General features: G+C 41.5%; 2 protein-coding genes across 2 annotated transcripts in view; both read left to right on the top strand.

The window, feature by feature from the left end:
* The first annotated feature begins 664 nt into the window (after positions 1–664).
* Positions 665–21,861, top strand: part of LOC143039912 (uncharacterized) — a 290,898-nt gene continuing 269,701 nt past the window's right edge. Inside the window, exon 1 of the mRNA XM_076210271.1 lies at positions 665–802. The gene's annotated coding sequence lies outside the window, so the exon portion shown is untranslated. The remainder of the gene's footprint in view (positions 803–21,861) is intronic.
* On the top strand, positions 4,103–5,098 carry LOC143039752 (uncharacterized). The gene has a single exon (XM_076209993.1). It carries the CDS (start codon positions 4,103–4,105, stop codon positions 5,096–5,098), a length of 996 nt encoding a protein of 331 aa, XP_076066108.1.

The following is a 21,861-nucleotide window of genomic DNA, read 5'->3' on the forward strand; positions in this document are numbered from 1 at the left end:
CCTCATCCTTCCTTATTTCTCCTCCATTTCCCTCACTCATCACTCTCATTTTCTTCGCATTTCCCACTGCAGCTATCTTTCCTTCCCTATCCTCCTTCACATTAAGCAACTCCCTAAAATATTCTGCCCATCTTCCCCTTACTGCCTTCTCTTCCATTATCATCTCTCCATCTGCACCTTTTACCTTTTCTAAAATGTAAACCATTAAAAAAAGTGGAGTTGGACACCCCCCACCTTAAGAACTATCACCCCTTGGTATAACAATTGATCATGCCATGATACCTATTTGACTACACCCCATAAACTTATGACTATTTAACCGCCCATCCCATCTACTCTTTTTAAGGTTCACAACAGGTATCGTGCCATAATCCCAATATATATAAAAACATTTATTTTATTCAAATACCCTCACTGTTGATCACTCCAGGTGACAGAAGTCACCTCTTGCGGGGAGGGAGGTATTATATAATCTTAAACAAATATCACCCATGGAAAACTACGTCAACACACACACACGAACAAATACATACAGCATCGAGCAGCGATCGAAGAAGGACATCCCAAAATACGTTCCGAACCGCTATATAGCGAGTTGACGACGAACGATTTTGGAACGATTTCGGAACCAACCAACAGCTGCCTGGTTGTTTACATACGGGAAGGGAGTACCGGAGTAAATATGACCGAAATGTAGTCTTTGTATCTTAATTCAATTATTATTTTTACACGATCAGTGACAACCATGGATGAAACAAACGAAGAATTCAGTGATAAGGAAACTGCAAAGCAAAGTCTTGACGTAAGTACAATAGTCCCCACTTGGTGTAATTAAAATAAGAACGTGTCTGAATGAGACCCCAAAAACATACCAAAGGTTGGATAGAGGTCTCTTCTCGGGGTTTAATAGGCGCGGATAGAGAACCCAGGTTTAAAAATATTATTAGAAATGGAGAAATAAATGAATTGTTGGATGAAATAATTGAACTGAAAAGTGAATGCAAAAGTTTAAATAAGGGAGTAGCTATATTAAGAAAAGACAATGAAGAAAATAATAGGGAAATAGATGAATTGAAAATGGAACTGAATAGGATAAAGGGAGAAAATATAAGACTGAAAAATGAAGATATAAATAGGAATGAGGCTCACCTGGTAACTCACCTGGTGGGGCCACATCCCCTCTCATTAGACCAAATAACTGCCATGGTGGGGAAATGGCCCAAGTCTCTACAAGGTACTCCAATCACATGGACAGGTATACAGGCAATAATTTTATGTATTGTGGGGTTGGTTTTGTCTTCCCTGGTATATGTCAGGTTGTATGTTGGTTTGTAGTCTTGTTTGGATTGACTGTGAGTTTCTCTAGATTGGCAAAGTTTTTGGGTAGGGTGGGGTGGGGGTTGGGCATTAAAGAAAGAGATGAAGGATCAATTACACAGTGACTGAGAAAGTGGAAGAAAATATGGACAATTTATATATTCACACAACAGTACTAGTGATTATCTGGCTCATGTGTTTCTAGTGATAAATGTTGTGATATGAACCATGGTGTACTTCATTTCCTTCGGAAGTGCGTAGTTTTATAGATATTAATTGTTAAAGTAATGCACTTTGGCCTACCTCTCCTCCCGAACGATCTGGGGGGGGGAAATGTGGCAAACCGGGGTTTTTGGGTGGGGGGGAATGTACACACGGAGTATTGACTGTTGCACTATATGTCTAACACACAAATTAAAGCCTGATATCCAATAACACGATCCGAATTTCCAAATAGTATGTAGGGATACCGGGTCACAACTATTAATCCTTCATATTTGTTATTGTTATTGAATCACGCTTACAACGAATAGCTATATTAGCTACTTTTGCACAAGTAACCTATTCCTTACGCTACTCAGGTCTACCTACGTTCAATTGTGTTCTTGGTGTGGAAGATTATTACATCAATTAACCTCCGCTACCAATATAACTCAGATATGGTACAAAATATTAACAAACATAAGCGCAAGCGTAATCTTTTTTTCGCTACATTCGAGCGTTATTCTGAGAGTATCGTTGCCGACTTCCTTTTTTCGCGCTACATTGGAGTCATGTTCGGTGAGTATCGTTGCCTCATCTGCTACATTCCCAACTGTAGTGCTTCGGTTTGGGTTACTTATGTTCACATTTATGAGACGATTTCCTATGTTAGGTTAGGTTAGGTAGGTTAGGTTAGGTTAGGTTAGGTTAAGTAACGTATTAACAAGATATACGTGACCTATTTACAAGATATTAACGTACATCAACGCGAGCGTATCGTTGCCACACCTTTCTTTTTCGCTACATTGGAACCCTGTTCCGAGAGTGGTTCGGTTTGGGCTACTTATGTTCCTACTTATGAGACTATTGCTTACCTTAGGTTAGGTTAGGTAGGTTAGGTTAGGTTAGGTTAGGTTAAGTAACGTATTAACAAGATCTCCGTGACCTATTAACATTGGAGTCATGTTCGGTGAGTATCGTTGCCTCATCTGCTACATTCCCAACTGTAGTGGTTCTGTTTGGGTTACTTATGTTCCCATGTATGAGACTATTTCCTACGTTAGGTTAGGTTAGGTAGGTTAGGTTAGGTTAGGTAGGTTAGGTTAGGTTAGGTTAAGTAACGTATTAACAAGATATACGTGACCTATTAACAAGATATTAACGTACATCAACGCGAGCGTATCGTTGCCACACCTTTCTTTTTCGCTACATTGGAACTGTAGTGGTTCTGTTTGGGTTACTTATGTTCCCATGTATGAGACTATTTCCTACGTTAGGTTAGGTTAGGTAGGTTACGTTAGGTTAGGTTAGGTTAGGTTAAGTAACGTATTAACAAGATATACGTGACCTAGTAACAAGATATTAACGTACATCAACGCGAGCGTATCGTTGCCACACCTTTCTTTTTCGCTACATTGGAACCCTGTTCCGTTGCCACACCTTTCTTTTTCGCTACATTGGAACCCTGTTCCGAGAGTGGTTCGGTTTGGGCTACTTATGTTCCTACTTATGAGACTATTGCTTACGTTAGGTTAGGTTACGTAGGTCAGGTTAGGTTAGGTTAGGTTAAGTAGCGTATTAACAAGATATCCGTGACCTATTAACAAGATATAAACGTACATCAACGCGAACGTATTGTTGCCCCACCTTTTTCTTTCGCTACATTGGAACCGTGTTCCCAGAGTATCGTTCCCTCATCTGCTATATTCCCAACCTTTGTGGTTAGGCTTTGTTTTGTTACGTTAGGTTAGGTTACGTAAGTTAGGTTAGGTTAGGTTACGTTAGGTAAGTTAGGTAACGTTATGTATTGACAAAATATACACATACATCAACGCGAGAGTACTCGGTGAGTATCGTTGCCTCATCTGCTACATTCCCAACTATAGTGGTTCTGTTTGGGTCACTTATGTTCCTACTTATGAGACTATTTCTTACGTTAGGTTAGGTTAGGTTAGGTTAGGTGTGAAAAAAGGTTAGGTTTGGTTACGTAACGTATTAACAAGATATACGTGACATATTAACAAGTTATTAACATACCTCAACGCGAGCGTATCGTTGCCCCACCTTCTTTTTCCGCTACATTGGAACCCTGTTCCGAGAGTATCGTTCCCTCATCTGCTATATTCCCAACCTTTGTTGTAGAGGCTTGGTTTTGTTACGTTAGGTTAGGTCAGGTAAGTTAGGTTAGGTTAGGTAAGTTAGGTTAGGTTAGGTTAGGTTACGTTAGGTAACTTAGGTAAGGTTATGTATTAACAAAATATACACATACATCAACGCGAGCGTATGTTATACGCTTGTGTAACCTCATTTGTTTTACGCTCACTTCACACAGCCTGATTGGCTGCAAAGTTTCCTCCGCAATTACGTTACTCATGTCTTCCTACGTACAATTGTGTCCTTGGGGTGGGCGAGCTTAGGTTACGTTACGTTAGGTTTGGTTAGTTTACGGTTAGGTTACGTTACGTATTCACAAAAGATCAACATACATCAACGCGAGCGTATGTTTGGCCCATACGCGAGACGCACTTCAATTGTTTCGATCTAGCGTGACCCACGCATGCTACATTGACCTGACAGTTTAACAATGGCTACGCTGTGCAGTGGATGTTCCAACACCTACTTCGATACGATCCAAGTGTATTTACGCGACGACGCTGCCGCAACAAAATTCTTAAAGTTACACGGGGTTTTGCCCAACGACGTACAGTGTCCAAACTGCAAGCTTCCCTGTACTTATAGGGCAAGTAAGCATTCTTGGTACTGTGGGAGGTGGAAAAAAATTGCCAAGACAAAGAGATCGAAACAGTGTCCTTACACAAGGTCGGATTATAAAGGCACATTTTTAGAGGGAACGCACTTAAAACCATCGCAGGTAATCTCGTTTGTGAACCACTGGCTTCACAAACAGTGGAACCATCACACGGTTATAAAAATTTTGAATTTCGCTCCAACCACCAGTGTCGACTGGAGGAGCTTCTGTGCCGAGGTCACTGAGCGTTGGCTCGAAAATCAGGAGCCTATTGGGGGGGAGGGCATTGAGGTCGAGATCGACGAAACTCTCTTCATCAAGAGAGGTCGCTTCACAAAACAACTGTGGGTTTTTGGTGGCATCGAAAGACTCACCAAAAAGTGCTTCCTTGTGCCTCTACTGAACAAAGACAGGAGTGCTCGTACGCTCGTGCCGATCATTAAAAAGTTTATTAAACCAGGCTCTGTTGTCTATAGTGACTCCTGGCGGGCGTACAAACAACTGTGCGACCAAGGTTACAGCCACTTCGTGATCAATCATAAAGATCACTTTGTTGATCCTAACAATCCCAAAGTTCACACCCAAAACATTGAACGACTGTGGTTGGACTTGAAGCAGTGGTCTAAACGCCCAGGAATCAGGCAGAAATTCTACAAGCAGTACCTGGCGCGCTACATCTTCCTCCACACCTACGAGGAAGAAAAAGTCCTACATCATTTCTTCGTAGAGGCCGCACGAGTGTACCCGCCGTCTGGTGTTCCTGCAACATCATCCACCTCATCACCTGAACAATCAACCTCTTCAACACAAGCCTCTACTTCATCAGCATAAGGTAATCATAATGCTATTATTGTACGGTTCGGAATACCTCTACTGATGTGTTTTATTGCTACGTTCTGAGGCTGCATAGATTTAGACAACTTCATATATATCTCATGTGTTCCTAGTCATAAATGTTGTGATATTAACGCTTGTGTAATACCTTCTCATTATATACCTTTTCTATTTTCTTTCCGGTGTTATTAAATGGCGGAACAGTTAGGTACGAACTTTTTTATGAGGCTCACTATTTATTTCCTATTGTAGCATTCAAATTCATTACGAAGACAGGTCAGCCAAGGCATACAAATACACATTATAGCAATGTATTTAGCGATTCGTCGCTGCAGATTGTAAACCACAAAATGGCGGCCATCTATAGACCCGAGTACGCTTCGCTAAATGTAGCGAATCATCGCTGCCGCTTGTAAACCACAACATGGCTGCCATGTATAAGCCCCAAAACACGGCACATTCCCGTCAACAACGTTGAATTATTTGTATTTCAATGACATTCCTGGCTATAGATCTTAGAACTGTGATCTTGCATACGCCCATTACTCCATTTATTGCTCCTCCCCACCCAAAAACCCCCTTCTCCCACACGTCCCCCTCAGATCGTTCTGCTAACCGAGGTAACTATAGACTTGAGTGCGCTTCGCTAAATCTAGCGATTCCTCGCTGCCGCTTGTGAACCACAACATGGCTGCCATGTATAAGCCCAAATCACGGAACACTCCCGCCAACCGGGGTGGTTTTTCCCTATTTCTATGATATTCCTGGCTCTACATCGCATAAATCCGTGCTTTTGCAAACGCCCATTACTCCATTTATTGCTCCTCCCCACCCAAAAACCCCGTTTTCCCACACGTCCCCCTCAGATCGTTCTGGTAAGCGAGGTAACCCAAGTTACATATCTTTCATATTCAATATCTCGAGAACTACGCACTTGCGAAGGAAATCAAGTACACCATCGCTCATATGACAACATTTATCACTAGGAACACATGGGCCATATATCAACTTGTACCGTTGTGTGCATATATAAATTGAAAGGTGGAACAGGAAAGTCAAAATTATCTTTTTAGGAAATAGTGGAACAAAAAGTTAAGGAGAATGCGAAGGAAACGGTAAGCCAAGTGATTAAAGAGAAAGGAAATTTGGTTAGGGATACAGTGGATAAAAAAAATGCATTGTGATCTACGGTATTAAAGAAAAGCATGATGTTCCTAGGTATCAAAGAGAAAGAGAAGAAAAAGAGGTCGCAAAAGAGATTCTGAAGGAGATTCAAGAGGAGAATCAAACCCTGGATAAAGAAATCGAGGAAACATATAGGACGGCTAGATACTCAAAAGAAAAACAATATAGGCCGGCCACTGAAAGTAAAACTCAGGTCACAAATATAAGCAGAGGAAGTACTATCCAGAACAGCATAACTAGCAAATAGTGAAAATCACAAAAACGTATGGATAAAGAAAGAAATGAGTGAAGAAGAAAAATACAAAAAAATGAGCTTAGAAATGAAGCGAAGGGACAAAAATGAAAAAACCGAGACTGAGAAAATGGTATATCACGAAAAAAGAAACAAAACAGACAGAAAAAGACGAGAAAGAAAAAATTAAAATTAGCCTATACCGACATAGACGGAATGATCTCAGGACTGAATAAACTAAATGATTACCTGGCATCAGAAAAGTCGGACATAATGGGAATAGTAGAAACTAATCTTAAAGAGAATCTACCACCTAACACTGTGGGACAAGGTCTATACAAATGCTGGATGAAGAATAGAAAGGAAAAACAAGGAAGGGGAGTACTATTTCTGACCAAGAAAGACTTAAATGTGACAAAGTTAACAGAAGGAAAAAACAATGTAGAGTCAATAATGATAAAGATAGAAAAAAAATATGAAAAGCAGAAAATTTGTAGTAGTGTATGTGCCCCCTAAAACACAGACCTAGACAGAACACGATCATTCCAAATTGCTAGAAGATACGAAATATGAACTATCTGATATACTGAAAGAGGAAATACAGTAATTATGGGTGTATTTTAACTCAAAAGAAATATGTTGGGAAGAGACGACAGTTAAGGGTGGAGAGAAAATATGGGGCAGTATGCTACTCGATATGACCATTGAATACACAATGACTCAATGGATAGAGAAAAATACCAGATACAGAAACAATGAGGAACCTTCGAGACCGGATTTAATAATTACATCAGAACCTGAAATTGTAGACAGAATAGATTACAAAACACCAATAGGAAAGAGTGACAATGTACTAATAGAATTCGAACTAAAAGAGTAAATAGACCTAAGAAGAAATGAGAAACATAGAATAGGAAGACCAATGTACAACAAAATGAATTTTGAGGAACTTAAAAAATTATTTCGTAATGCAAACTGGGAAAAATTCCTAAAGGAAGAAAAAAGAATGGAAGGGAAATGGAATATACTAAAAGAAATTTATAATGAGGGTGTGATCAAATATGTTCCACAACAAAAGTAAAAAAGAATGTACATAAAGAACTGGTATAACAAAAAATGTAGTGCAGCCAAGGATAAAAGAGACAAATCCTGGAAAAAAAATCGAAAAAAGAAAAAAAAAGAGCAAATGGCTAACATACATCAAACTAAGAAACGATTATGTAAAAATACACAGAGAAGAAAAGAGAAATTATGAAAAGAAAATAATAGAAAAATGCATAGATATGTGAACAGTAAACTAAAAAAACAAACAAGAAATAGAAAAGTTGCACCAAGGAAGTCATGAATACACAGAAGAACAAGAAATGGCAGAAGTTATGAGCAACCACTTCAAATCGGTTTTCACAATTGAGAACACACCTAACTGTGAGGGATTAGGGAGACAGAACCCCCCCCCATGAAGGAAATAACTGTGTGGTGCCGTCGATTGATTTAGTGTTTAACCAAGAGCACCTCCAATGGGAGTGATCAGAGATACCCACATAAGAACGATTTGGGAAATAAAAAAAATCAAGGTATACGCTGCCACCACCCAATCGTCTATATGGATATATCTGACCATAAATGGAAACTGCTCCTTGTTATTCACGTCTGACTCCGTCCCCTTTCCTCAGGTCGTTCGGGGTTGGTTCTGGGTAGCGAAAAGGCCTATGCCCAAGTGGGGGTAGTAAAAGAAAATAAGCGAAGGTCTGCTATGTGTTAATTATTACACTGAAGCAAAAATATAGTAAGGAAATACAAAAGTATATTGTGGTTTTCTCCAACTAATCTATTGATCCTTACAATATGAAAAATATATGGGTATGCGAGACATTTAATAACACAGTTTTTTCTTTCTTATGGGCATCATAAGTAAGGTCACAGGCACGTGGAAAAACGTAGTTATTTACGCTCCAACCTTCCGGTCACTGTATAAGTCTACTTACAATATTGTGTCTACCTTCAAGCACTGTGTCTACCTTCAAGCACTGTGTCTACCTTCAACCCCGTATTCTTATTAGAGAACGATCACAGACAGAATTGTACTCTAAGGATTACACTCTCATAGCTAATGTATATACGCAAAGTGTTTGTGAAGTACACTCCCTTAAACCCCTTTTTCCATATCTGTTATCGGAATAATTTTTGGCATCAGATTCAAAACTTAATAATAATAATAACTATCTACCTACTATATCTGCACTATATCATTTAACTCACATATTGACATTTGTTTTCATTAGTCTTACAGAACGTGTCCATACCTGTTATCGGAATCATTTTTGCCATCAGATTAAAATTTTAGCTGCGCACAAAAAGAACGAGACGGCTATGTGTTCGTATCTATGGGTAAACTACTAACCTCCCTGTTGTATTATTTCGTAAAACTTCATTTCGCTTCTCAACAGAGCCCCTAGCTGCTACAATCTCTCCCTAAACTATTTCTCTAGTGGAATCCTGAACTGAAAGTTGGGAATTTTTCCTATTACTCTTAAAATTAATGGCCTTAGCTTACGCCTCTGTCCGAACGTTTAGTGACGTCACGGGTGGGCGGAGCTACGGTGCGCCCGCTACGTTCGAGAACATTCTAATGTCTCGAAACTCAGTTGAACCAAAATCAGCTGAAATATATTTGTAGCTATCTCCTATTGTATGTTCTTCTTCAATGATTATAGTAAGGCTCTTTGCCAACACATCTTGATAGGCAGACATAGAATAGAATAAATTCATGGTCTATTAAGGCTCTATTTTCTACTTTGCTTCTTGGTTGAGTAAAACCGTCACGACGTCCATAATACCCAGTCTCTCAAATCAACACTCAAATAAATAAATAGATAAATAAAACGAAATTCCAAAAATAATATCCCTTCAAAATTCCTGTCCTTACAACTGTAACAAAGAAGGAAATCAGCGACCAAATAAAAACCTTGATGTCAGAAAATCGCATGGTCCGGATGGAATTGCAAATTGGATATTGAAGGAATGCGTAGAGAAATTAACAGATAAAATACACACTATAATCAAATGCTCGCACAAAGAAGGTAATGTACCACAAGACTGAAAAAATGCAAACATAGTACCAATATGTAAAGGAGGAAAAAAAGAAAATTCAACTAACTACAGACCGGTCACCCTAACAAGTAAGTAGCTAAAATATGTGAAAAAGTGACCAAAAGTAGATGGGTTAAACACCTGGAACAAAAATCCATACTTAACCCAAGCCAATTTGGATTTAGAAAGGGAAGACCATGTGCAACAAACCTAATCTGCTTCTACTCGAGACTAATAGATATAATAGATGAGAGTGATGGATGGGCAGACTGTGCTTATCTAGACCAACAAAAGGCATTTCACAAAAGTACCACACAAAAAATTAATAAGAAAATTAGAATCAATAGGTGGCATCGCAGGTAAATTATTAGAATGGAAGATTTCCTGACTGGGAGAAAAATGAGAGTAGTAATCAGAGACAAATACTCGAAATGGGAAGAAATGATTAGTGGTGTTCCACAAGGGTCAGTGCTGGCTCCAATCATGTTTGCCATATACATAAACGACATGGATGAAAGAGTTGAATGTTATATAAATTTCTTCGCAGATGACGCAAAAATATTAAAGAAAGTAATAACAGAAGAGGACTGTGATTCATTACAATCAGACCTGGACAAAATCTGGAAATGGACTCAAAAGTGGGAAGTGAACTTTATTATCAAGAAGTGTAGCATAATGGAGTTTGGAAAAAGCAAAAACAGAACTTCAAAAAATTACAAAATTGGCGAAGAAGAAATAAAAAAAGTGCACTCGTAAAGGGACATTGGAGTATTAATCAGCAAAGACATGACACCGGATAAGCCTATAAACAAAATAGTTGGTGAAACCTACAACCTATTAAGGTCAATGAAAGTGGCATTTGACAACTTGGATGAAGAAATTATTTAAAAAGTATTAGTTACATTAATTAGACCAAAGCTGGAATATGCAGCGACACTGTGGACACCCAGTACTAAAAAGAATATAAGGAAACTAGAAAGAATACAGAGAGCAACAACAAAGTTGGCACCAGCTCTTTCCAATTTAACACACGAACAAAGATTATCGAAATTGGAACTACCAACACTGGAGCAGAGAAAAGAAAGAGTGATCTACTGACTATATATAGAATCATGAAAGGAATGGAAATCCTTGACAGGAATGATTTACTAAAAAAATGACAATGGAAAAACAAGAGGTCCTGAAAAGAAACTTAAAAAGGATAACTATAGAAGAGATCGGAAAAAGAATAGCTTCCCACACAGAGTGCTGCATATATGGAATAAATTAGATAAAGAAACAGTGTGTGCAAATACTATTCAAGATTTTAAGAAAAAACTTGATGCTGAAAGATACAAAGACGAGTCACTACGAGCATAGCTCCCTTCCCGTGCAATACAACTAGGTAAATAAATAAAAAGAAATACACATCTACACCCCTCTAGGCTAACACCATCACGTGTTCACAGCATGAAAATAGCTAAGAAGCAAGACAACATTTATTCCAACATACACGTTATACTCCAGACGAAAAATATGCGGACACAAATTAAATCACAAGAAACAACTACATAATAGAACCAGTAATATGCTATTACATATACAAATATCTAACCTCCCTATTATGTAAAACTAATGTTAATGATTGTTAAGATTGCCAACCCCCTCAGCAGATTGCTGTGTCAGCATATCACCTGGTATAAAAACCAGAACCGAAGGAGAGGACAGCAGTCAATAGGTGAACGTAGATTCGCTAGGATCTACGTAGTGTATCTTATCAAATATACGTCCAGAAACAAAGTGAAATGTTTGAATTACCAACAATACTTACTAAAGACAAGATACACACAGACCTACGAATATAAGGTAACTTCAACAGATCAGTACCCAATGTCCCAAGGTTCTGAGGGGATGGGTACTTCGCCAATCTGGAGAGGTCTGGGGTCAACTCCACGAAGTTGGATACAGGTAGTGTAATGTTCTATGTGACAAGTGATGTCTGTCCGCATCTTAGGCCAGAAATAAACACGCCTGGTGTTTAGCGAACATTTATCTCTCCCCGGGGTGTCCAGCAATTGGGCTATCGTGGACCATCGAAAGGAAGCTAGGAATCAGAGAATTCGGGATCACAGTTTGGATGTTATTTCCTGTAGTGGCTCTCCTAAGAACCCCGTCCTTCAAATGCAATTCCTGAAGGAGAGAGGAGGTTTTCTTTAAGCTGTGACTCCCGTTTCTAGGTGGAGAATTACCTGTGACCAGATTGGATCATTTCTCTATTCTTTTCAAAGTTCCTGCAGGGGGAATATAATAGGTGGTTGGTGATGTTGCAATCAGAGGGTTTCTGCTAAGTGCGTCTGTCACAACATTGGCTTTGCCTTTTAAGTAAGCAATCTCTGAGTTGAACTCCAAAATGGTTGTGTGCCATCTAGCAACCTTACCTTGCAAGGTTTTTCTTTGAAAAACTCTGTCAGTGGTTGATTCTCTATCATGACCGTGATCTTGTGTCCCAGGAGGAGCTCTCGGAAATGTTTCAGAACCCAAACGACTGCTATGGCTTCCAAGTAGATGGTGTAGTTTTGCTCTGCAGGGTTCAACACGCAGATTGCGTATTCAAGCGTTCTCTGTTTCCTTATTGAATCCAATTGTTGTAGAACAGCTTCCAATCCAAAAGAGGATGCGTCCGTGAACAGAAAGAATTCCTTTGTGAAATCAGGGAATGCGAGGATAGGTGCCCTGCATAGCGACCGTTTCACTTTCTGGAAGCACTCGTCTTCCTCAGAGTTCCATTTGAAAGGTACGTTCTTACGTGTGAATTTGGTAAGTTGGGCAGTCATTTCGGCAAAACATTTCACTAAGTGTCTGTAATATACTGCCATGCCAACAAAAGAACGGAGATGGTCCGCGTTCTTTGAGGTGGGGAAATCAGCAATGACTGATATTATCTGAGTTCGTGTGGATTCTTTCCTTGTCCACAGTATAGCCGAGGAAAGTAATTTTACTTTTAAAGAATTTGCACTTCGACAATTAAATCTTGATGCCAGCAGTGCTGATGGTGTGAAAGATGCACCGATAGATGTCAAGGTGGTCTTCCACCATAGGGGAAATATTATTAGGTCGTCTAGGTAGACAAAAAGGGATTTGCCTAATTTGTCTTTAAAAAGGCTATTCATCAGGCATTGTAGTGTACTAGAGGTGTTTTTAACCAAAGGGCACTCGATTAAATTCGAAATTACCCTTTTCAGTGCTAACTCCTGTGAGAGGTGTTGAGGGTGGGTGAAGTTCTATTTGTCAAAAAGCCAGATTTTAGATCAAGTGTTGAAAAGAATGTGTTTCCTTGGCCTAAGGACTGTAATATGTCACCCATAACTGGCATTAGTATTGCGTCTTTTATCGCGTCTCTGTTCACGTTATGAAGGCCTATAACTAGTCTGTAAGCTCTATTCTTTTTGAGACCAGGAACAAGGGAGAGTTCGACGGGGAGTGTGAGTGGCTTATAACCCATTTTTCCAGCATTTGCTCAATTTCATCTATAACTCTTTTCCTCCTGCTCTGAGGAATCCTGTATGCTGGCGTGTAAACGGAGCTCGTATTGGGAGGGGTGATGCAGTGCTGCACCAATGAGGTTTTTCCCAATGGTTCACCATCTAAGGCGATTACCGTTCGATGGGATTGAAGAAGGTACCTAAGCCTCATTTTGGCTTCGGGGAAGTCTACAAATGAGATATCCTGAAGAAGAATGGGTGGGGGGGGGATTGTTGCCGTTGTGGTGATGGTGTCAAATAGGTGTGGGGAGTGCTTCCTCAATGGGGGTTTATGTATTGCTGAGACATACCTATCTGTGTGTGTTTCCTCAGTTTAACCGGGGTATGTAAGATGTTCTCTAACAAAATTAGTGCTAGTTTACCTTCCCTAACCCTATCTCAAACAACAGGCATATGGAGATTCTTTCTCCTACATGTATTTGGGACGTGCACCAGGTATGATTGTAGTGATGACCCTGCTCTCGCCAGGTAAGATCGTCCATTTGCTGTTGGTGAGAATCCGTGTGGTGAGAAAAAGGGGCAAGGGGTGAGGCGGAGTTGCCTGACTGAATTGTTTTGTGGAGGTGAAAAGGAGTGCCGCAAGAGAAACAGCATCGCGTGATGCTGATCCAGGGGTTTACGACAGCATCCTGTGAGGTGCTGATAGCAGAAGATGCTGAGTCAGACAAACCTCATCGCAAGTAAGATGTTGTGAAACCCGGGTGGGGTGATTCAAGACGTAAGGGTAAGTAGAGTGTGCCGACCAGACCGCCTAAAAGCGCTGGGTTAGAGGAGGAAGGAATCTCAATGTTACCTAGCCTGAGTTTAGTAGAGTTGGTATCTATCAATATGTTATCATTGGTTAGAAAATCTAGTCTTAGTATACCATTACAGTCGAGGGTCCAAGCTTTGACTGCATAAAAGGTAGTGGGTGGGGAGGAATGAGTCTCAATACACATTAGTATTTTCATAGTTGAGGTGAAGTCTAGTTGAGCACCATCTAGCATGGTCCCTCCAAGGTGTGATATCTCTGTAGAGTAGCTGTCGCCTAACTGTTCACATATGGACTGTAATAATATGTTTATTGTTTGTGCCTGTGCCTATTATTAATGTGCATGGGGTGTTCCCTACTATGCCCTTAAAGCATAGGGCCTCAGGTTCACCTATGGGTGACCTTATGGGATCCTGCTGCGGGAGGTTGTTTTGCATTCCCCCGACTGTCTGTTTTGTGTGTGGGGGTTGCGTGTGGAAGGGAGGTTATTTGGTTGTGGGTTCCTATTGTAAGTTGAAGGGCGTCTCTACTGTTGAGTGAAGGATGGTCGTGGTCTAGGAGATGGTGATTGTGTTCTCTGATGCTGAGTCATGGGCCGTGAACTCAGTATGGATGCTAGCGAGCGGGGGTTAAGAGAATGACATTCACTATCAGAGTGAGCAAAGGTATCGTACATTAAGCATAATCTATCTTGGAAGTTGGGCCTGGGAATGACTTGATGGTTTTGTTGGTTGCAGTTTCTATCTGAATGGTTATGGTTATAGGAATTATTGAAGGAACATGGGTTGCCTAATGATCTTTGGGGTCTTATCTGGTTGACACCTACGTGAGCTGAGTGGTTGTAGGAGTTCTTGGTTGTACTGTAGGTTGTATGTGGGGGTCGTGCCTGATTGTTAAGCTCTACACTCAGCATCGGAGTGTGAGCCTGTGTTGTGGATGGAACACGTTGTATTTTGTCTTGGACGTTGCCTATGGTCCTGAGTGTTGTGAAAAACTGACTGGTGATAATCATACCAGGTAGTGCCAGGGGGGTTATTGAAAGGTGGCCGTGTGTTACGGGAGGTGAGTTGGTGTATTGTTGATGGACGAGATTGTATTTACCATAGCTGGTTGGGCTTTACTGAATCTATGTATCTCGTATCTATGCGTTATGTCAATGATGTATTCAGAGGGAGAAGTGTCATTTATGTCAATGTAAATTCTCTGGGCCTCTCTCTCACACCTAATGGGCAAGTCCATTAAAAACATGGCGAGCCCAAGGAAATTTGCACATCTTCATTTTCTAACTACACCCACCAACCATACAACTAACCCCTATATAACGCAACTAACACCCATATCTATAATTGATGAGTAACATATCTCCCATACGGTAACCCACCCCTCACCCTTTATTAGGAACGGTTGTGCCGTTGGAGGTAGGAGTGCCTAGGTCACGTACCTAGCACTAGGGACTGCCCAGGTCAAGTACCTGTCAGGAGGACTGCCTAGGTCAAGGACCTAGTTAGTAGAGGTAGGGAGATCCTCTCCCTTATCTCTCATTGTACATAATCTTCGTACCTGAAAAAAAAAAATAAACAAAATTCCAGCGAAGACTTTACCTCACCCGCTAAATCACCTTTCATGTAGCAAAACATACTTCTTTTGTTACACTATTACCCCCAAATTCTATGGACTCCCCAAAGTTTACAAGGAAGGGGTCTCTCTAAGGCCCATCATTGCCATAAACAGTTGGTCTCGCAGCCTGGCATCAAATGTTGCCCCAAAGTTGCATTCCTTTGCCAGTCTCTTTAGATCTGCATATAGCTCTTTCACGGTTTATTTTTCAACTTTACACAATTGTTGAAAAGAACACAAGCTTCGGTGATATGACGGCTTAGTGACAAAATGTTTCTTGAGTATTTCAATAAGCTCATCTTATGTTGTTGTTCTTGTCAGCATCAATTATTTCCGGAGTGGCTAAATGTGCTTGAAACAAAGCCATATAAACATCAAATGGCAGTTCTTCAAGGTTAAACGGTCCAATCTTTATGGAGATGCCATTCTTTTGATATCTGGCCTAGCTTCTTGGCTATCAAAAACTTTCAGACAAATTTAGGCAATCTTAAAACCTTCTTCTCTCTAATAGGAGTGATTTCCGGTGTTATGTAACAGCAAGCAACATAAGTAAAGGCACCTACGCCAGGTGTGGTCACTCTTAGATTAGTCTAAACACCAGGCGTCATGACGCACGTAATCGAAGGAGGCTGTGGTACCCCTCCAAACGGGCTCGCCAAAAAAGCCCGTGGGAAATCTATTCCCAAATTTCTTAGACTAGACTAGACTAAACTAGGTGCGTTTACCACTGGTTTCTGATCTAAACCACCAGAAAAAAAACACTTTGTGACTCGTCGCCATTGTTATATCTTTTTTTTTTTTTTTTGTCGTGAGTGTTAATCAGTTTCATTATTAATATCCTTAAATTAGGAAGGGTTGTAGTTATTCTTCTCTTTACTTATAGTTATTGCATATGTTTATTGTATATGTAATACCCCTTTATTGTATATGTAATAATCCTTTATTATATATGTAGTACTTAATCTCAATATATAGAGTAAATGTTTTATATAAGTAGTCTATGTAGTCATTACATTATATAACCACCCTACGTGCGTCGCCTTTACGTGGTCGTTAGACATACGCACTGAGTGTAAGTGCTGTTGTCAGGCCTATATGCCATAGTATTAAAGTATTTAGTATAATGTTACTCTTAACCGTTTTGCACGCATACTCCTCATTATATGCAAGTGTTTCTCTTACCTCATTATGTCCTTATGTTATACATGTATATGTTTGTCTGTATTGTTCTACCAACAAGTTTCACCTGGCAACAGGGTACCAGAGAAGTGGGTCAGAGATGCATACCCCTACCCTGTGCAAGGCCCCCAGCTTATGCCTGGGAGCAGAATGTACTTAGCTCTTGTCGCGTGTAGACCTACGAAATAAACTCCCGTGATATTCGATGTTTCACTTAACCACACTGGTGACCCCGGAGTGATCAGAGTGCCTAGTGTGACAGAGTGACCGTTTTGACGTGGTTAAGTGCATATACATCCTAGTAAACTGCATTATGAGTGACTTTGACACGAGCGTGTAACTACGCATTTTACGGACTTCAAAGTGTTCAAACAAATTCATATTCTGATGTGCGCGAAATCGTTAACGACGAATCTACACGCAACCAAGCAACTCAAATCCTGAAGAATGTCTAACAATGACGCCATGAATACCCGTACGCAGCAGACAATCACTGCGCCCACTTCATCGACAGCAGCAGCAGCACCGGCAGGCCCCTCTTCCTCCATCCCCCCGCATCCCTCTGTTTCTGCCGCCATCGCTATTCGCCCTCCACAATTCGACGATTCGTCCCCTGCAAGATGGTTTTCGTTACTGGAGGCGCAATTCTCCCTATCACACGTAACTGTGCCCCTTACAAAGTTCTATCATGCACTCTCGCATTTACCTATTCGAGTGCTCAACCAACTTGACGACGATGTCGTTAACTCCGGTGACTACGAACGCTTGAAGAAGGCACTGATCGACGTCCTTACCAGGTCCCCGTCAGATCTATTTGATGCCTTGATACACCAGAACAACATCATGTACGACAAGCCAACTACATTCTTACGGGAGTTCCGTAACATAGGCAAATAACTCGGAGTCGACGATGATTTCATACTACTGAAATTTCTACGAGCCGTGCCAAGTTATATTAGACCTCTTCTCGTAACGCATGCTGGTCCCCTGGATGAATTGGCCCGTGTCGCCGAGACACTCATGGGCCACGGGAACAAAGGTATAAGTGTGTCATCAGTGAACAAACCTGTGCCAAGGGCTCCGCATAGTGGTAGCGCGCCTGTATTTCGCAGTGGTAACCCCAGTACCCGTGTTTCCGCTTCTACTAACTCTTCAATGGGGTTAACTCAATTTTACGAAGGCCAAAGGCAACGAGTGTGCCGCTACCACATCTTCTACGACAACAGTGCAAGATCATGCAAAACGTGATGTATATTGTCTTCCACTAATGACAACGATTTGCCCAGCTCGCGCCCCAATCCACGCCCTAACTCACGTTCCCCATCCCCATGCCCTCAGCCTAGAACGTCGGGAAACTCGATGGGCAACCTGTAGAAGTATCTCTTGCAACCGCAGGACTCCCATTCGTTATAAATCCCTCAATAGGTTGCAAGAACTACGAATTCCTCATCGATACCGGTTCCCAAGTGTCACTATTACCGTATGACTCAAGTTTGTCTCCCCATCTCAGACCGACGGTAGTTCCTCTTATGAATGACTCAGGTACGCGCATTTGTACGTACGGCGAAGTCGACGTGGAACTTGGAATTCAACGTATCAGACGTTCTTTTCCATGGTCCTTTGTCGTTGCTGATGTCGTCCGCCCTGTCCTTGGAACAGATTTCTTGATAACCAAGGACCTCATCGTCGATTGTCGGAACCGATATCTACTAAACCCGTTCACTGGGTGCACCATTCCCCTAAATGCTTCCGATGTCACTACCTCTTCACACGCGGTGCATTATGGGGATATTGATTCAAGAGCCATTGCTCTTCCTTCGGAATTCCCCGTATTTACTGCGCCAATGCAGTTGTCAAATACTTAACCACTAGAAGGCACTATATGTCTTGAAATAGATATTGGTGATTCCCCTCCAGTGTCATTTAAAACAAAACCATTGACAAGTGAGAAGTTCAAGTCGTCAAAGGATGAATTCCAATTTTTGCTTATTGCAGGGATCATTTGACGTTCCAACTCACCTTGGGCGTCCCCACTTCATTTGGTTCCGAAGAAAGAACCACAGTCCTGGAGACCTTGCGGAGATTACCGAGGTCTGAATAATGTAACCGTAAATGACTAATACCCCATACCACACTTGCGCTCTCTCACCATATCACTTAAGAATAAGCATATTTTTACTAAGACTTACAACGTGCATATCTGCAGATCCCTGTAGCTGAACAGGACATTCCTAAGACTGCGATATGCACGCCCTTCGGTTTGTTTGAATTCTTATACATGCCCTTCGGGTTGAAAAATACCGGGGCCACATTTCAGCGCTTCATTGACACTATCCTCGCGAACGTAAACAACACGCTTACTTACCTTGATGATGTACTGGTTGCTAGTGAGACCCTTGAGGAGCATATTTACAATGTTCAAACTGTTCTTTCCATTTTGGCTAAGAACAACATGAGACTTTCCCTCAACAAATGTGAATTCTTCAAGTCAGAACTTACTTTCCTCGGTTACGAGATTAGCTCAAAAGGGATTAAGTCACCTAAAGACCATGCCACGGCCATTTCCGATTTCCCTTTACCCCAGATTTCACAGGCTTTGCGCCGTTTCATGGGTATGATCAACTTCTTTTGGCCCATGATTCCTAACTTTGCAACCGTAGCCTATTCCCTTACTGAGCTTCTTAAACCATATCCATCTTCAAAGTGTCTCACTTGGACCGACGCAGCAAAGGACTCCTTCAATAATTTGAAGCAGGCCTTACTGAACTGTCCAACCTTAGCTTATCCTTCACTAATACCGACAAACTACCAACTCGTGACTGACAGTTCAAGCCTAGCCGTTAGTGCCGCTCTCTATCAAGTTATAGATGGCGAGCCACCGCCCCCTGGGTTTTTACTCGAAGAAACTCTCGGACACACAACGTCCCTACTCTACCTACGACCGCGAGTTATTAGCTGGTTATCTCGCAGTTTTGCATTTTAGGACCCTCATTGATGGACATACAGTTACCCTGTTTCTTGACCACAAACCTCTCGTTGCTGCATTTCACTCCAAGTATCTTGCTAAATCTGACAGACAACAACGACAACTCTCCATCCTCTCTGAATATGTTTCCTCAGTTGAGTACATCCGCGGCGACAACTATGTCGTTGCCGATTGCTTATCTCGCCCGACATGCGCTGCATCACTCGATGTCTTTGACTTAAGTGGTATCGCTCGCAGTCAGGAAACAGATGACGAATTAGAGGCTTTCAACCCTAGGCTTTCTAAGTTCACCTTAACCCTAATTTGACACTCTGGTGTGATACCTCTACTAAGACTCCTCGACCTTTCGTTCCGTTACCCTTACGAGATGACGTAGTCTCTTCTTTACATAACCTTTCCCATCCTGGTGTTCAATCCACCTCTAAGTTGGTGAAACAACGCTATTTCTGGCCATACATTGAAAAAGATGTGAAGAAATTTGTCAGAGAATGCCTTAGGTGTCAACAGGCTAAGACTACGCGCCACACTTCCTCTCCTGTTTCCCCTATATCTGCTCCTACTGACCGCTTCCAATCGGTGCACATCGACATTATAGGACCGCTGCCCCGTGCTACTCTTCCTAACTATCCTTATCCTCTCCCCTACAAATACTCGTTGACTTGCATCTCGTTGAACTGAAGCGATTCCCCTCATTGACACTACTGCCACTTCCGTAGCAATCTCTTTCGTGAGTGGCTGGATATGCCGTTTAGGTGTCCCACTTCATGTCATCACGGACAGAGGTTCCCAATTCGAGAGCGAACTTTTCTCTGAGCTTTCGTCTATTATTGGCTTCCACCATATGCGTACTACTAGCTATCACCCCCAAGCTAACGGCATGATTGAACGTTACCACCGCTCTCTGAAATCTGCTCTTTGCGCTAGGCAAGATAACTGGTTTTACTCCTCACCCATCGTCCTCCTTGGCTATCGCTTAACGCCTCACGTCACTAAATTTTCCCCTTTACCGCTGTTACTGGCGCTCATATGTTATGCCCTCCCGTTGCCATTACTAAGGAACACACCTCCTCCTCGGATGACGTAACCATCCTTCATCTTGTCAAGGAGATGTAATCTATCAATTTCCATGACCTCGCGTACGGTGCCTGTCATACATCACCTCAACCATATGTACCTCATGACCTTCACTCTTGTTCTAAGGTTTGGGTACGAGTCGACAGAATTCGTAAGAGTTTGGAGTATCCGTACTCTGGTCCTTATGACGTTATTCGACGTGAATTTAAGTACTTCATCCTTAGTCTACCTCAAGGCGAAACCTCAGTTTCCATTGATCGTTTGAAACCAGCTTTCCTCCCTATTTTTCCTCGGCCTAAACCCCGTCTCGATGTAGTCCCAGACGTACCTCCCACTCCTGCTGTCCCTACTTCGTCCACTTCGGACACGTCTGACGTCTCCCCCACCGAGTCCCATGCCACCCATAGCTGATGCCATTGACCTTGGCCACTCTATCCCCTTTTTCCCTCCCAACCCCTCCCCTACTTCCGCCATTCCCTGCAAGACCCCTTCGGGCAGAACCGTCCGCTTTCGTGACCATTCAGATTTTTACTACTATTAATCCTTTCCTTTTCGACGCTCCGCTCTTGCGGTGGGAGTATGTAGTAAATCTTCTCTTTACTTATAGTTATTGCATATGTTTATTGTATATGTAATACCCCTTTTTTGTATTTGTAATAATCCTTTATTATATATGTAGTACTTAATCTCAATACATAGAGTAAATGTTTTATTTAAGTATTCTATGTAGTCATTACATTATATAACCGCCCTACGTGCGTCGCCTTTACGTGGTCGTTAGACATATGCACTGAGTGTATGTGCTGTTGTCAGGCCTATATTCCATAGCATTAAGGTATTTAGTATAACATTACTCTTAACCGTTTTGCACGCATACTCCTCATTATATGCAAGTGTTTCTCTTACCTCATTATGTCCTTATGTTATACATGTATATGTTTGTCTGCATTGTTCTACCTACAAGTTCCATCTGGCAACAGGGTACCAGAGAAGTAGGTCAGAGATGCACACCCCTACCCTGTGCTAGGCTCTTGTCGCGTGTAGACCTACGAAATAAACTCCCGTGATATTCGATGTTTCACTTAACCACAGGTTAAACCAAACGCATGTTTGCCACAACACCGT

The sequence above is a fragment of the Oratosquilla oratoria genome, chromosome 27 (genome assembly GCF_046742065.1).
Source record: "Oratosquilla oratoria isolate Oo_2021 chromosome 27, ASM4674206v1, whole genome shotgun sequence".
Taxonomy (NCBI): Eukaryota; Metazoa; Arthropoda; class Malacostraca; order Stomatopoda; family Squillidae; genus Oratosquilla; species Oratosquilla oratoria.

Coding starts and splice junctions, on each gene's coding strand:
- LOC143039752 (XM_076209993.1), top strand. CDS start 4,103: ATGGCTACGCTGTGCAGTGGATGTTCCAACACCTACTTCGATACGATC.